Here is a 17,711-nt window from a genome sequence, read left to right as displayed (position 1 = left end):
TTAACAAATTGAAGAATAAAAACCATATGATCATCTCAATAGATGCAGAAAAAGCTTTTGACAAAATTCAACACCCATTTATGATAAAAACTCTCCAGAAAGTAGGCATAGATGGAACCTACCTCAACATAATAAAGGCCATATACAACAAACCCACAGCAAACATCATTCTCAATGGTGAAAAACTGAAAGCATTTCCTCTAAGATCAGGAACAAGACAAGGATGTCCACTCTCACCACTATTATTCAACATAGTTTTGGAAGTCCTAGCCATGGCAATCAGAGAAGAAAAGAAATAAAAGGAATCCAAATTGGAAAAGAAGAAGTAAAACTGTCACTGTTTGGAGATGACATGATTCTGTACATAGAGAATCCTAAAGATGCCACCAGAAAACTACTAGAGCTAATCAATGAATTTGGTAAAGTTGCAGGATACAAAATTAATGCACAGAAATCTCTTGCATTCCTATACACTAGTGATGAAAAATCTGAAAGAGAAATTAGGGAAACACTCCCATTTACCACTGCAACAAAAAGAATAAAATACCTAGGAATAAACCTACCTAGGGAGACAAAAGACCTGTATGCAGAAAACTATAAGACACTGATGAAAGAAATTAAAGATGATACCAACAGATGGAGATATATACCATGTTCTTGGATAGGAAAAATCAATATTGTGAAAATGACTATACTGCCCAAAGCAATCTACAGATTCAATGCAATCCCTATCAAATTACCAATGGCATTTTTTACGGAACTAGAACAAATCATCTTAAAATTTGTATGGAGACACGAAAGACCCCGAATAGCCAAAGAAGTCTTGAGGGAAAAAAACGGAGCTGGAGGAATCAGACTCCCTGACTTCAGACTATACTACAAAGCTACAGTAATCAAGACAATATGGTACTGGCACAAAGACAGAAACATAGATCAATGGAACAGGATAGAAAGTCCAGAGATGAACCCACGCACCTATGGTCAACTAATCTATGACAAAGGAGGCAAGGATATACAATGGAGAAAAGACAGTCTCTTCAATAAGTGGTGCTGGGAAAACTGGACAGCTACATGTAAAATAATGAAATTAGAACACTCCCTAACACCATACACAAAAATGAACTCAAAATGGATTCGAGACCTAAATGTAAGACCAGACACTATAAAACTCTTAGAGGAAAACATAGGAAGAACACTCTTTGACATAAATCACAGCAAGATCTTTTTTGATCCACCTCCTAGAGTAATGGAAATAAAAACAAAAATAAACAAATGGGACCTAATGAAACTTCAAAGCTTTTGCACAGCAAAGGAAACCATAAACAAGATGAAAAGACAACCCTCAGAATGGGAGAAAATATTTGCAAACGAATCAATGGACAAAGGATTAATCTCCAAAATATATAAACAGCTCATGCAGCTCAATATTAAAGAAACAAACAACCCAATCCAAAACTGGGCAGAAGACCTAAATAGACATTTCTCCAAAGAAGACATACAGATGGCCAAGAAGCACATGAAAAGCTGCTCAACATCACTAATTATTAGAGAAATGCAAATCAAAACTACAATGAGGTATCACCTCACACCAGTTAGAATGGGCATCATCAGAAAATCTACAAACAACAAATGCTGGAGTGGGTGTGGAGAAAAGGGAACCCTCTTGCACTGTTGGTGGGAATATAAATTGATACAGCCACTATGGAGAACAGTATAGAGGTTCCTTAAGAAACTAAAAATAGAATTACCATATGACCCAGCAATCCCACTACTGGGCATATACCCAGAGAAAACCATAATTCAAAAAGACACATGCCCTTCCAATGTTCATTGCAGCACTATTTACAATAGCCAGGTCATGGAAGCAACCAAAATGCCCATCGACAGACGAATGGATAAAGAAGTTTAGGTACATATATACAATGGAATATTACTCAGCCATAAAAAGGAACGAAATTGAGTCATTTGTTGAGACGTGGATGGATCTAGAGACTGTCATACAGAGTGAAGTAAGTCAGAAAAACAAATATTGTATATTAACGCATGTATGTGGAACCTAGAAAAATGGTACAGATGAACCGGTTTGCAGAGCAGAAGTTGAGACACAGATGTAGAGAACAAACGTATGGACACCAAGGGGGGAAAACCACGGTGGGGTGGGGATGGTGGTGTGCTGAATTGGGCGATTGGGATTGACATGTATACACTGACTTGTATAAAATTGATGACTAATAAGAACCTGCAGTATAAAAAAACAAAACAACTAATAAAAAAGATACGGTGTGTGTGTGTGTGTGTGTGTGTGTGTGTGTATATATATATATATATATAGACAATGGAACTCAGCCATAAAAAAGTGAAATCTTGCCATTTGTGACAACACGGATGTACCTTGAGGGTATTATGCTAAGTGAAGTAAGTCAGAAAGAGAAATACAAATACAGTACGATTTCACTCATATGTGGAATATTTTTTAAGTTAAAATTAATTTTTAAAAAAATGAACAAGCCAAACAAAAGGAAAACAGACACATAGATACAAAGAACAGAGTAGTGGTTACCAGAGAGGAAGGGGGTCGGAGGAGGATGAAATAGATAAAAAGGGGGTCAACTGTATGGTGACAGATGGAAACTAAGCTTTTGGTGGTGAACACACTGCAGTGTATACAGAAGTTGAAATATAATGGTGTGCACGGAAGGAAGGAAGGAAGGATGGACACTTTTGGACACGCACCCAATACTGAAAAGGGAAATAATTGAATAAATTACAACAGTGTTATGTAGCCATTATAAACAGTATTTTCAAAGAATTTTCCATGACATGCGAAAGTACCCACAATAGGATACAGTACTAAATATATATAGTATGGCCTCAACCATGTTTTAGAAAAACATAGACAGAAAAATTACTAGAATAAAATGCACCATAAATGTAAATGTGGTTATCTCTAAGCAATTGAATACTACACGGTTTTATTGCCTTTTTATAGTAATATGTACTCTAAATTTTCTATAGTAAGTTGTTTTAGCTTGTAATAATGACAAGATGTTTTCTTTTGTATTATGGCTTTAAGAAATGCTTTAGGAACTGCTACACTGAAGTCTTCATTCCATACAGTTAATGCAGACTGTATTAATCTCAAATACAAGAAAATTCCCATGGAGAGCCAATGTAACAGTGAGTAAGAGAACTGGCTCTGGAGCTGGGCTTCCTGAGTTCAAAACCTAGCTCTGCTCTTCACTTACTGTGGGATCCTTGGCGCACTGCTAACCCTCTCTCTCTCCGTTGGTGCTCCCATTGGTAAAAATGGGATCAGTGATGTGCCATCCCATAGGCTGTTGTGAGGAGCAGATTTTAGTAAGTGCCTAGAACATAGTAAGTGGTCAGGCAACTGCTATTTTTGCATTGGATTTAAAAGCTATTTAACTTCTGTTATTTTTATACCTTGCAGTTGTTTATTTTAAGGCTGGTAACAACAGATTTTTTACCAACTTTCTCTTCACTTTCACTATAGCAAAAGCATTCCCCTTTTTGCATTTTGTTGTTGACTTAATTCATTGAATGCCTGGCACAATCTCTAGGTGAGATAGGTGGCTTCATTAGGCACAGGCTAAACCTTTAGTCATTTGGCAAGTTTAGAATTTGAAGACCTAGTTAGATCATGTAACAGCATCAGTCACGTGTCCAACCCTCTGCTAAGCCATGGAGAAATCATTAGAATGATGATATATTTTTCCTGCCTCTAAGCCAACCAACATTTATTGAGTCTCTCCTATGTGCCAGGGATTGCAAATACAAAAGTGAGAAAGGCACAGCCCCTGCCTTCAGGGAGCTCACACTAGATACCCAGCAATTACATGCATTATGATAAATGCACTATTTGAAATAGACACAAGATAATGTGTATGTTGGGGGCAACAATGGTTTAGGGTGGGCTAGACATGACAGTCTTTCCTAGGAAAGGGGTCTGAAGTGTACTGAAGCACATAGGAGTAAGTGGGAAGGCTAAGATGAGACTCAGAGTTCACACAGAGGTAGCAGTAAGCACAAAAGCATACAGGTAAAAGAAACATGACACATCTGCGAAAATTTAGGTAACTTGGCAAGGCGTCGGATTGGAGATTGCTAGGGAGAGGAAAAATGGATGAGGTTCTAAGATGAGCTGAGAGTGAGGTAGGGCAAAGTTCTCAATTTTATCTTGGAAGCAGTGAGAAGATGGTAACAAATTTGCCTTTCTAAAAGCGTACTATAGAAATGTGTGGAAGATGAACCAGAAAAGGTGTGGGGACACCTAACAACAAAAGGCTCTTGCTATATCTCTGAAGGCAAGAGGGACTGGATCAATACAGAGATAATGAAGCTGGCAAAGAGGGCAGAGAGTAGAGAGCTGGATAGCAGGTGACGTGTAGTTGTATGTGGTAAAAGTAAGGGAGGAATCTGGACTGGGCTCCCAGATTTCTGAATTGAGGAGCAAGCTGGGCAGATAGTGGAGTTACTGACTGAGCAGGGGACCCCAAAGGAAAAGCAGGTGTGATAATGGGGTCAGGTGTAGACATAGCGAATTCAAGATGACTTTGGGTGACTCACCTGAAGTTGCCCAGTAAGAAAACATGGGTCTGGAGCCTCAGCAGCACAACCTAGAAAAAAGCAAAAATTTGGTCATTGAAGCCATGAGCTGGGTAGACTTGTCCTAGGGAGAGTCTGCAGAACGAGAAAGAGAAGAGGGCCAAGGACAGAACCCTGGAATTACAGCATTTGCAAGATATCAGAGAGAATAGAGCAAGCAAGCGGGAGACCCGAATCTAGAGGAGGAAGATTCAAGATTTAGGGAATGGTCAACAGAGTGAAAGGGTGCCCTCAGGGAATATGTAATCCAGCTGGGAAGTCACTGCATCTATGGGTGAAGAAATGAGGTAGAAGAGTTGCCCATGACTGTACTTGATCAATCACCCAAGAAGGATATAGACAGCTCTTACAAAGTTGAGAAGAGAATGTAATTGACCTGAAAGGCAATGGGACTTCACTGAGCCTGAAATACAGGTAGAATTGAAACCAGAGGAGGACATTTCAACTGAGGTGATGAGATTTGTTCAAATCCATCCTCGTGGCTGAAAATAACTGAAGGTGGATTTTTTATTGACAGTGGTCAGCAGTGTCATCACTGAATAATGAAGACAGCATTTGGTTCTCTTCTAGTTATAACAACTCTTGGTTAAACAGTATCATGTAAAACTGGGTGCAGTGTTGATCTGACGTCTGTACAAGATTAACTTTAAGAAAGTCATGACAGGAAAACAGTATGGCTCACTCAAAGCAGATTCATTCTAGAAACACAGATGTGTCTTACTTTGAGGGCACCATTAGGGTCAGTTCTGATGGGAAAAAAAACCTATCCTGGTTATATACCCTCTTGATTTTATGATAACTAATTCTAAAATCCCTTTGGTTTAATGCAGCTGTTCCTGGCTGTGGAGTTGCAGGTACCCTGCCCCATCTTTTCTCTAGCCTCTGGCGGCTAAGCTGTGGGCATGTGGAAGGAAGCAGGAAGGGGAGATTTTCTTGTGCCCTCCCCCAGCTCCTCTGCACCTTCAGTCCCTTCACTGTCTTATTCTTTCCCATTGGCCTGTTCCTTCTTGGGAGCACCTGGCTTGCAGTGCAGCTTAGGCAATAACTCTTCATTTACCAAGAGGAATAGGTTTCTTTAGGACAGAAACAGTCAGGCATTACCTTGGGAAATAACCTGTCAAAACCTATCTATGGTGGTCTTCTCACAATTCTGTCATAGTGATTGCTTTCCATGACCAATGCCACATCTGCAGAGAGGAAGGTACAGAATAAGGAAAAGGCATTGGGAAACCAGTTTCCAGTGCTATGTCACTTTCCTAGTGACATGATCTTGTGGAAGCCCTGAACCTCACCTAGTCTCAGTCTTCTCAGTAGAATTTCTGTGACAATCAAATGAGACAATATTTGTAACGATGCTTTATGACTGCAAAATGCTATTCAAATATTAAGCAGTGGTGATAGGCTATAATCATAACCATGATATGAAAGCAAATGGGAACCCAGATTCCTCCTCCTAAATCTGTTCTGAAGACCTAGACAGACCTTCCATTCCAACCCTTGCATTCAGCCAGTTTCTCCAGAGCCACATCTCCTCTGTTAATCTGTGCTGACTTATCTTGGCTCCAGTAGTGCTTGATGCAGCTGAGTAATAGTAAGCTAACTCCATTCTCCTCCCCTTAGTGCAGAGTGGAAGCCCTTGAAATCCACCCCTAAAGAAGAAAACTGGAAAACAACTTACAAAGTGCTTCCTCTGGGGCAGGCACTTTCTTTGCGTGAGATCCTTTTCCACAAACCACAGACTGTTCCCACAGAGGAGAAATGAGGGAGCCTTTGCAGCTGAGACCAGTGGAAATTACGTTTCTATTAAAAGCTGTCTGTGGCTAGATGTATCCATCCCAGGTACAAAGTTAAATGATGTAATAAAAACTCATTCAAAGACATAAAGCTATTCTATAAAATGCCATTTAACTATCTTCCACTCAGCATTAACAAAATACAGCTATAAATCTCCTTTGGTTGTAATGTGGCAAGTTTCTAGGTCTCCGTGGGTTATGCATCTGCCAGTTTGTCACTGTTGAATTCTCTTTTCCAGTCCTGGTAAATGGGATGTCAGGGATGCATAACCATTTGAAATGTGATGGTTTTCAACTTTCTCAGTATCATCATTCATGAATCTGGGAGTGCTAAGTTCCTTCTAGGACAGGTTTCTGTCACTGTTTTTTTACCTGCTGGCTAAGTACAGTGCTGAGGCCCCATATTTCATATACTTGAGATCAGAGGCAAAGAGGCCCAACCAACCAGGCCATGGCTCGGGATTCAAGGTTGGGAACTGACGTATCTCCTCTGAACTTTGAGACTGATCGATAGCTTCTTACGTGGGGCTATGCATTTAGGGGTGAAGGGGTAAAATGGAAGGGAACAGTTGAAAGGAATACAGAGCATCATATCTGGAGAAGTTCTGTACCCCCAGTTTTCCTGTGGTTATCCATCTAAACCTCAGGTCAAGAGGAAATGCTCATATGATCCAGATATGTCTCACTGAACTTGCCTAATTCTATGGACTTGTTAGGGTTTCCATCTATTTGCAAGCCAAGTCCTAAATTCAGATGGACCCCGCTCTTCTGAGCCTTACCCAAGAGAATGCCGGTAGAATGGAAATGAGTGCTGTCAGTGACGGGGCTGCGAAAGAAGCCTTCAGCGCTTGCCCAGGTCCTACAGTCAGTGGGTATTCTTCCTAAAAGTGAGTCAGTCAGACCAAGTCAGAAGAAGAGTCGACTTGTTTCCTAGACACTCGAGGCCTTTCCAGAGTCTGACCCACCTTGCTTTTTCGGGGCGCTCACCCTGGGCGGGGGGTGTCACTGTAGGTCAGCCGAGCCAGCTTCTCATGTTCTTCCTGTTCTCTTTCAGGAAACAGCATCCTCCATTCAGCGGCCGACAGCGTGACCAGTGCAGTGCAGAAAGCGAGCCAGGCCTTGAACGAGCGCGGGGAGCGCTTAGGCCGCGCAGAGGAGAAGACGGAAGACATGAAGAACAGCGCCCAGCAGTTTGCAGAAACTGCACACAAGGTGGGTCCCGCAGCGCGGCCGAGGGCTCAGCTCTGGGTTGTCAGGGAGCTTTGGTGCCCAAAACTTTATTTCAGTATGTTTCCCAGGTGGGAGAAAAACCTCAGGCACAAAGTCAAGCCTTTTTTTTTTTTTTTTTGGCCCCTGTATACAGTTTCCTTCTGCTACTTAGTAAGTACCAGAGTTGGGAAGATTTCTTCTTGGACCTGTTTCTTTGGTTATCTCATTTCTGCTGTCTTCAGCCGTGTCTCTGACCCCGTATCTTTGGGAAATGTGGACCATCTTTACTTCCTACCCAGAAGTTTAAGGCTCAAGTTTCAGGGAACAGGATGGGGGTGGGGGTAGGACAGGTGTAAGAATATCCCTCCTCTGTTAGCCAGTGCTTGAAAGAGGACTGTGGGCTCTTGTGCTTACTTTTCCATGCTGTCCCTTTCTGGTCATGAGCCTCGCATCCTGTGTTCTTATCTCTTTACCGTATAAAAAGCAAACTCTAGTCCCAGGGCACCTCAGGGCTAGTTTCCCCTGTGGAGGGGCCTTGGACCTCTAAGGCTGACCTGACTAGTGCAGAGCTGCCTGCAAAATTCCCACCTGCCTCTGGGTCCAGAGAATGGTGTTTTCCACATGCCTCAGGTGTACACATGCACATTCACACATGCACTGAAAATGTGCCTTTCAGAAGGGGAAGGGGGAGTTTTTATTGGCAGCCAGCTATCTAAGGCAGTCACAAACCAAAGGAAAGAGAAGCCCTGTTGGTCAGGTGATAAAAGAGGATTTATTACTGTTCTTGTACTTTGGATCAAAGGGCAGCTCTTTTTTGGCTAGTGATTTGAATTTAGGTTTCCAGAAACAACTTTTGCTGATAATTGTTGGCATGTCAGACTCATGATCTGGCCTTTCAAGATAGGCTTTTCAGGTGACCTTTGGGGAAAAAATTAATTTGCTTCAAAAGAAAACCCCGCTTTTGCTGAGGAAACAAGAAATGGACAACCTGAAAAGCAACGGGAAAAATCTCTCCAGCTGAGCCAGGCTGGCCCCTTCCTGAAGCGTAAACCCAGGCCCGACTGCAGATCCAGATCTGAGTGGATGCATCTAGCCTGCCCTTCCTGCATCCCCTTTGCACAGACCTGTCTCGTTGTGTCATCAGTTCCCTATCATGACAGTGTCTTACTGTACTGCTGCCTTAGGGGCCCATTTGGAGTTCAAACCTGGCTGAAAATGCAGGCAGCCCTGCTGGGGGCCAGAGCCTGTCTTGCTGCGGCTGTCACAGAGGGAGCAAGCTCAGAATTATGGTTCCCCTCATCCCTTCTGCAGCCTTTGTGATATAGAAATAATGATGGAGTGGAGATGTTAGAATTGCTACCCAACTTCATTTATAGCAACAGCCACTGTAGTGATTTAAAAGGGGGATGGGCAGTGGAAGCCTGGGGAAACATTTAAAGTGTTGATTTGGAGAAGAGAAGACTACAGGAATTATTTTTTAATTGTATTCAGGTCTGGGAAGGGCGATATTGCAGCAATTCTCTTTCGTGTCTTGTTATACAGAATAGAGCACTCAGTGGTGCACTGATAACATTCTGCTAAAATAAGAGTTTAGGTTAATGATTAGGCCATGAACCAGGTTACCAAGGAAGTCTGTGAGATCATTCTTCCTAATGCGGAGTAGACAATACCTGGAGGTCATCCATGTCACTGTCTGCCTCAGAGGAGGTCATACAAACACTGGGTTGGATAACCTAACCAGATGGCCAGAATTCTTGGCCCTGGTCACCCTGTTTCCCTGATACTGTGGCCAAGTTTGCTAGGTAGTTGGGAAGACAGTATGGTATGGTAGTTAACATCTTGTGTTTGACTTAGCAACTCCATGACCTTGGGCAGGGGCTTAATTTCTCTAAGCCCCAGTTTCCTCATCGGTAAAATAGGGCTAACTAATAATAGTACCTTTCTCCTAGGGTGTTGAGAGAATTGAATGCATTCAAACCTATAAATTGGTTAGCACAATACTTGGTGCATATAAATCTCAGTATTAGTTATAATTGTTTCCATAAAAATGGTTTCTGGGGCTTCCCTGGTGGTGCAGTGGTTGGGAATCTGCCTGCCAATGCAGGGGACACGGGTTCGAGCCCTGGTCTGGGAAGATCCCACATGCCACGGAGCAACTGGGCCCGTGAGCCACAATTACTGAGCCTGCGCGTCTGGAGCCTGTGCTCCGCAGCGGGAGGGGCCGCGATGGTGAGAGGCCCGCGCACCGCGATGAAGAGTGGTCCCCACTTGCCGCAACTAGAGAGAGCCCTCGCACAGAAACGAAGACTCAACACAGTCATAAATAAATAAATAAAAGAACGTGAATTTCTAAAAAAAAAAAAAAAATGGTTTCTGCTGAGCCTGCTGCAACCCATCACATGTTGAGCACTGTAGAGGGTTGGAGAAATGTGACTGAGGATCCCAGCCCAGGGGTGGGGAGCGACTGGTGGTGAAGATTCTGTGCCCTCCAAAGGGGGGTGGGAGGGCCTCCTGCTGAATGCTGACACTTTCTAAACACAGAGCAGCCCTTGCAAACAGGACCTGTCAGAACAGAAACTGATTAGGCCACCAAAGGCACAGGGGTCTCTGGCTTTGACCACTGGGAGGACTGGTACCAGCCAGTTACCTAGTTCTGTAGAGATGGGCGCGGCAGGGGGCAGTCTCCACTCGCTTTGGCTTCCTCTCCTGTGGGTGGCGTCAGGGTGGGGGGAGGGGCTGCTAGTGTCTCTCAGTGTGTTTGAGGGAGTGGGAGAGAGACACAACAATAACCAGACTTGCAGTTTTCTAAAACTGCAAGTCTGGGATGTGTGCTTATGAATCACCAGCATGGGCAGGATTCCTCAGGAGGAGGTTGCCCTCTTGAGATAAGGTGCGGCTATTTTCCCAGGGACCAGGACTCCTGATTTGTCCCACTAGTGTAGGCTGTCCGTTTAGATGTCATTTCACTGGCCGAGCCCCTACCAGGCCTACTGGTGAGGAGAGAGTTCAGAGGTGGAACCCAGGCCTACCACTGCCTCCCCAAACATGGCTCTGGTGACTCATAAAGAGTGGGCTGTGTTTAGACGTCGAGACACAGTGCACTTGTTAGAGCCCTGACAGAGAAAGGCAGTGCCGGGTGACAGTTCCTCTGGGCTCCCTGGTTGAACAAGAGCATGCAACCTCAGCTGGAGAGTAGGGCACACCTTCTGGCTTGCAATAGAAGAGGCTATCTCTGGCTTTCTCGATTTTCCCAGGACTCCTGCAGAGACCCAGGTACATTAGTGAGTGGATCACCTTTGTAGGAGCCCGCCATCAAGACACGTGGCGCTTGGCTCCCGCAGAGCCAATGGAAAGGTGCCTGCACCCCCCCTCCCCCAGCTCTGTTCAGCCTGGCTTGGGAAGCGTGGTTCCTTCCTGAACTATGAGCTTGGTACAGTCTCAGACCTTAGGGAAGTCCAGCTCAGCCGCAGAGCAGGCCTGCTCACTCTCCTCTGCTTCAGAAAGTGCGACAGTGCAGTGTGCGCAGTGCTTTGACGCCTGCCTTGGCTGGTGAGTCAGCAGGCGAGAGGGATACCCACACCTAGGCATCCTCAGATGCTGTTTATTTCCCACAGACAAGAACAGTGATCTGCCCTGTTTTGCACAAGCGCACATTTGTAGGGGAGGGAGTGGTGAGTGGCATTTCCCTCACTGGCAGGGAGTGGCTCCCTCTGTCCCTACCACGGTCATCTACTCCCTGTGGGTCTGAGCTAGAAGGGGCCTCAAGAGTCCAGGCCTCTTAAAAAATACCCCCTGTATGAGTAACAACTTTTTCTATTATTGTTATTGTTATTTAGATGGAGTCATTTACACAGCTTTGAAAGAGAAAGCTTTCCATGAAACATGAAGAGAACAAAAATATAGCAAAAGGAAGTTTTTAACTTCTCTTCTGTAGGAACTCTGACATCTAATCCATAAGCATTTGAGTTGGAGATGATATTTACAGACATGAGGAAACTGAGGTACGGAGCAATTGTGACTTAGAGCTCAAGGTCATACAGCAGATTTGTAGCAGGGAAGCAACAGCACCGTGCCTTCCATATTCTAAAGCTTCTAACTCCCAGGAAGTTAAAGAAAAAAACAAAACAAGGTAGCGTGGAAATGATGTGCCTTTCTGCAAAAATACCTCAAATGGCAAAACGTCCAATCCAGCTGTACTTCTGCGAAGCTGAACTGGCACGGCCCCGCCCAGCTGGGGCTCCCCTTAGCGCCAGTCCCAGCTGCACTGGAGAGGTAACCAGGGTCTGGCGTGAGAAGCAACACAATTGCTGCTGAGGATTAATGACTGTGGGTAAATTGGCAAAGCCCATTAGCTGAAGGTTAACAGCTGAGTGAATAACAGGACAGCAGCACTGATCAAATATTTATGGTTGGTATTCATTATGCATAACACTTAACAGCTCTGTGTTGATTTGAATGGTCCACATTGCTAAATAATGTATTAAAACTAGAGACAGAGCAAGAAGTGGAGGCCATACAGTGGAGGGGCTCAGAGTGTGGCCAGGGAGTGGGACGGATCTGAGAAGAGAGCCCCGGCTCTGCCATTTCCACCCACCATGTTTCCTGGACTGTAAAGTCTTCGAGTTCAGGAGTTAGCCTTCGTGGCAAAAACCAACAGCACTTAGCACAGCAGCCTGGACACACTCAGGGCTTCACAAACACCATCTGACAGTTGACTGGCTGTTGGCATCAGCACTGCAAAAGGTCGTTGGGGGTCTTCACTTAGGCTGGCTTCACCAGGTACAGGCACCTGGAGCTCTTCCAGCTGACGTTGCCCAAGTAGAGACTAATTTAGCGACACGACTACCCCCAGTAACTCCAGCCCCAACCTCAGGGATTAATCCCTAATAACAGACTCTAGACACGAGGGATCACAATTCAGCCTCAACCCTGCCTTCTGCTTCACATCAGTGTATGGGCTCCTTGGAAGGGATCTGGCTATGGAAGGCAATGTCAGATTAATTTTATGTTTTGTACCTCCATACATTTCCTTAAATATATTATCATGGGCTCCAGCTGGGCTTGGGAAGCTATTGAATGATACAGTGGTATTTGGTGTTCCCATTTATAAAGATCTAACATTTCAATAAACCACATTTTTCAAATACCAGTGGGAGCAGTAAGTCAAGGTCTGAATTTGGTCTATTGTTCAGTCCTGGTTGGTAAAACAGTCTACTATTGTTCAGTCCTGGTTGGTAAAACAGTCTAATTGTCAAGTGCTTTGGACCTGGTTGAATGTCCAGGATATTACGTGGATTATTGCAGCTTGTTTGTTTCTCTACAGTTGGTGATTTTTAATATTTTACGAGATGTCAGTAAATACATTTGGAGAGTGTTGGTCTTCCTGGATAACTAGTAACCTGGGAGCCCAGAGGCCTTTGTTTCTAGGGTAGGTCACTCATTCTGCCTCTACTTTGCCTCTTCCATTTGCTCCTTCAGTGGCATGAAGGAACATCACGTAGCACCCTCCCTGACCTGGACACATACACCAACAACAGTACTGTAAGGGGGAGTAACAAATGCAGTGCTCAGGGGACTGTTTAGGGACATGCTGCACATTTACTAAGTGCCACTGTGAACTGTAGTGGTGATCTGCCACAGCAAGGAGAATCTTGGTGTTGCTTCTCATCGCGGATGTGGGCAAGGAGCAGCAAACGAACTCTCCCCACTGCTGCTAACATCTTACTTTTGTCCCTTTCTCTCCTTAGCTTGCCATGAAGCACAAATGTTGAGAAACTGCCTCTCCTGGTGACCTCTTAAGAGAAAATGAAGTTTGTTCAGCTGTTTTTACAAGAATTCTGGACCTCTGCTTGCTTCTTTTTTTCCCAAAATGTGGACCTTTAGGTTATTTTTCCTTTTCAGATGTTAATACGAGAGAAAAGATGTTGTGTTTATACATTTCCCTAATAATCTTGCTAAGAAATGCTGCAAGCATCAGCTTTATTTTTTTCCCACTGTGTGTATGCGTGTGTCTGTATGTGTTTTCTCTTTAAGGCTTTTTTTTTTTGGTAGTTTGAATATGAAATTTGGACCAAATGATATATTGAGCTAGGTCTAAACTGTATTTTTTTCCTGATACTAAGCAGGAAGACATTTTAATGTGGTGACGTCAGATGTTATTGTTCCTGGTTGGAAATAAAAGTCAAGCAGTGATTGGCTTCACTCAGTTTCTTAGCTACTCTTAATCTCTGAAGGTTAAGATTCTATATCCTGAGACACAAATCTGTATTAGAAAAAAACAATTGGATTTATCAGGGGAAACAGCAGTCTTAGATTTTGCTTTTCGTGTAGTAACTTCTTGCATGAGCCATCACCAGCATTCAAAAAAACAAATCAGAATCACAGATAGAAATCTACTTTCTGAGCTACAGTTTAAATTCTTCCATTATTTGTTTCCAGGCTGATTATTTATAAATTACCGTATAAAGGATAAAAATTTGAGATTAAAGACCTAAGGAAAAGCCTATTTAAAAACCTCTGTGCATTCATGAATGTTTCTCTGTCACTGTCCCAAATTACAGTAGCTGGTCTTGAAAAGAACTTGGATTTTTATCAAGAATTGATTTGTCCAGATAAAGGTCTGGGTAAAGGATAATGTGAAAAGATACTACATTTAAAATCTTTTTTCTTTTCTTTTTACAAAGTCATGCCTGTTTAGAGACGCCTTCATAATGTCCTTGGGAAATGGCCTTCGGTTCTTGGTATCTGATTTTTGGAGGTTTTGATGTTGTTATTGCTGTCTATTAATCTAATTTAAAGTGTGGGTTTTTCTTGACAAATTGCATTTCATGGCAATTGCAACTTGCCTGGTCTGACATAAAACAGCACAGTCATAAAGCCTTTACATTGCAGTCAGACTGAATGAGGTTGGTTCATACAGCTCCTGATTTTGTATCACTCAACACAGGCCTGGATTTTCAGTCTAGGAGTTTGGTTTCTTAGAAGGTTAAAATGCTAAATATAAAAGCTGTGTGCTTTGTCTTCCTGAAACAAGGAGGCAAGCTGTACGTCCCAGATACATTCTCAGCCTCCCGCTGCGATGCACTGATTTTTTTTAAGCAGCCTGGATCTTTAGGACCCCTTTCTATTCCTTCCTACCCATTGAGGCCATGTGTATTGTAGGCTCTTACATAGCAGCATATGATGACTTTGGGATTATTTATGCTGATTTAAATAGCTTAAGTTCTCCTGATAAAGCATTCCCAGGGAGACAGAAAATTGGGCTATTGTGGGGAAGAATGATCTTAGTCACTATGTGTCAAAAGGGAGATGGGATTTGCCAGAGACAAATTTCTGAATCCTCTTAGGGAGATGATCCAGTTTAAGAAAACTCTGTAAAATTTATAGGGTAAACTATATAAGTTTACTATAATATTTTGTACTTTTCTTTTGGTGTCTTAAAAGTTTAAAGAAGCAAGGAACTTGCTCTCTGGTGAGTACCATTAGAAGCATTTACAATTTCTAAGAAAAGCTGAAAATATCACACCAAATAGGTTTTCTTTGCAGGCCTCAGTATAGAAAATGCACGTGTGCGCACACGCACAACACACAGATATGTTCATCTTCCCAAATTGAATTCTAGCTTCAGATAGATAGTTCATAGAAATAACTGAAATGGTAAGTCTAAAATGCCCTGCCAATCAGCCAAACTCAATTTGTCGCCAAGCATCTAACAACAGTGTTTGTGAAGCTGCTTCTAAAGTAGCAGAGGATGAGGTCATAAGCATACTGTGAAATTTGAGATTTTTTCCTCTCCGGTAGACTTGTGATAGTTACTCTTCATAAATGCAAGTACTCCACACCTTGCCCTCTTTTCCTCACTCTCTGCTTATCCTTTCAGACTTAAGTCTTCCTGGAAATGTCCTGGATTTGAAGAAAGACTATCTGCATTGTTATTACCTTCCTCTATTGATTTGCTTCCAGGCTGTGGTCATGTCCTTGACCTCCCTGTGTCCAAGTCCTACTACCTAGGCCTCTGCCCACAGAGAGGCCAAACAGCAACCCCAGCCCCTCCTGGACCTCCTGACTTCTTGCACAGGAGCGAGCCCTGTGATGATGTACATGAGGTTCTTTGCTATCCTTTTGTAGAAGGTGCTTCAATACAAAATATTAATACAATCTAACCTAGAGAAAATTGCTAAAATGACTCACGTTATTTGGGACCAATTCAGTGGCTTGCTAAAAGACATTTAATTTCTTTGTTTCATTTCTGCACCTCACTATTGAGTTTTGGAAATACTACATTTCAGTGAAGGATTTCTTAAACTGTACTGACAACTCGTAAAGAAAAGAGACTTCCCAGTGTTCTCACTTCTTCCTGGAATGTAGCTGTAGTATTCTTCCCTAGTACTATTAGGTACCTGTGTACAGGAAGTAGACAGTGATTCAGGTTAATGTTTCATATTAAAGAAGGTATTTGTAAAATGTAACAAGATCAGTAGTTAACTTTTTTAAGCTCTGAAAAAATAAAGGTTATGTGTTAGACTTAAAATTACAGTGAAATCTGTCTTAATACTACTTTTGTGGCTAACGAAAGTTATGCATTTATGTAAAAATATTTACAGAATGCCCTCAACAAAGGATATTAAAGATAGGTTTCACTTTTAATTTTTAGAATTGTGACACTGCTGATGTCTGTTGTACAGTTATTAATTCTTCAGAAGTTCCCTAAGATGTCAAATAATCATTTTTGTTCCTTTCAGAGACAAGTAACACCTGCTCTGTGATTCACTAATACAGCAAACTCTAATTTTGTCATTAAATATTTGAACTCTGTGATGAAAGTTCGTTTCTCTCAGTTATTTGGGAAATCTCTCAAACACCACCAGATAGGTAGGCAACGTCACACTTTTGTTGCTAATGGGAAGACCCTATGTGCCTCCAGGAGACCTAAGAATTGGGATTAGCATTCTGATAACATTTCTTCATGGACATTCTAATGGGAGAACTTGAAATGTAAAAAAGACTAAAGAGCTAACTAACCTTAATTTAGACAATGAGCTTCTATCCAGCAAAAGTTAAGGTTTTTTATTTTCTTTTCATGGGCAAAGCAGTTAAGCTTGATTTGTAGTTACCTTTCTGCTGATATTAGTGATGTGCTCAACTCAAGTACATATTACCGCATGTGCCCTCGTTCAGCAGACTATTTTCATGTCCTTTTAAATTGGAAAGAAGACTTGATCAAATTATGTCAATTTATTTTTATGGGAAAGCAAATGCAACTTATTGCATCGCCATTTGCTTTCAAGGGAAGTGGCTTTGGTGATGGCTGTAGCAGAACAACCCTCTGTAGGTTGGCATAGATACAGTGAAGCAGGCAGACTTTGAAATATTTCCTGGGAGGACTGCAGGTGGAAGGGAAAGGCTACCACCTCCGCTTTCCAGAGAAAAAAGGATAGAGAGATGGTTTGCCTAGATGAGGACTTGGCCTTTAGTTAATTAGGTATTTAAAGGCATCGTTCTTGTGAACTAATTATAAACCCACTGACTTACAAAGATGATCTTTTCTTTTAGTATAATTTTTGTTAGCAATTATACCACAACCAACTCTCAAATTTTATGGGAGAATTAATATAAATATATATTTTTTAAATCAGTAATGCCTTTCCTTCTTGCTGTCAACGAGAACATGCTTAGAAAAAACTATAGTTGTCCCTTGAATAATGGGTTTGAACTGCCTAGGTTCACATGTATGTGGGGTTTTTTTCAATAGATGCATACTACAGTACTACACAATCCATAGTTGGTTGAATCCAGATTCAACCAACCACACATACGGAGGACCAACTGTAAAGTTACAGGCGGATTTCTGATTATTTGGGGGGGGTGGTGGCGGGGTGGCACCCCTGACCCTTTCATTGTTCAAAAGTCAACTGTATTGACTTATCAGTCATCATCTGCCTAAACAAGCAGATTGAGGGCAGGGTGAGATAGAGAGAAGAGGGAGGATAAAAAATACCAGAAATAGGGCTTCCCTGGTGGCACAGTGGTTGAGAATCCGCCTGCCAATGCAGGGCACACGGGTTCGAGCCCTGGTCTGGGAAG

The 17,711-nt window shown here is 42.5% G+C and overlaps 1 protein-coding gene across 4 annotated transcripts in view; it reads left to right on the top strand.

Moving 5' to 3' along the window:
- The window catches only part of STXBP6 (syntaxin binding protein 6), a 272,926-nt gene extending 256,484 nt beyond the window's left edge, over nucleotides 1-16,442 (top strand). For all 4 annotated transcript variants that reach the window (XM_036844327.1, XM_036844329.1, XM_036844330.1 and 1 more), the window contains exons 5-6: nucleotides 7,474-7,631; nucleotides 13,376-16,442. In XM_036844327.1, the coding sequence (XP_036700222.1) occupies nucleotides 7,474-7,631; nucleotides 13,376-13,399 (182 nt within the window). In that variant the 3' untranslated portion in view covers nucleotides 13,400-16,442. The remainder of the gene's footprint in view (nucleotides 1-7,473; nucleotides 7,632-13,375) is intronic.
- The last annotated feature ends 1,269 nt before the right edge of the window (nucleotides 16,443-17,711 follow it).

Source organism: Balaenoptera musculus, chromosome 2, assembly GCF_009873245.2.
Source record: "Balaenoptera musculus isolate JJ_BM4_2016_0621 chromosome 2, mBalMus1.pri.v3, whole genome shotgun sequence".
In the NCBI taxonomy this organism is placed as follows: domain Eukaryota; kingdom Metazoa; phylum Chordata; class Mammalia; order Artiodactyla; family Balaenopteridae; genus Balaenoptera; species Balaenoptera musculus.
The sequence above is the reverse complement of the archived record's forward strand: the minus strand, read 5'-3'. Positions and strand labels throughout refer to the sequence as shown.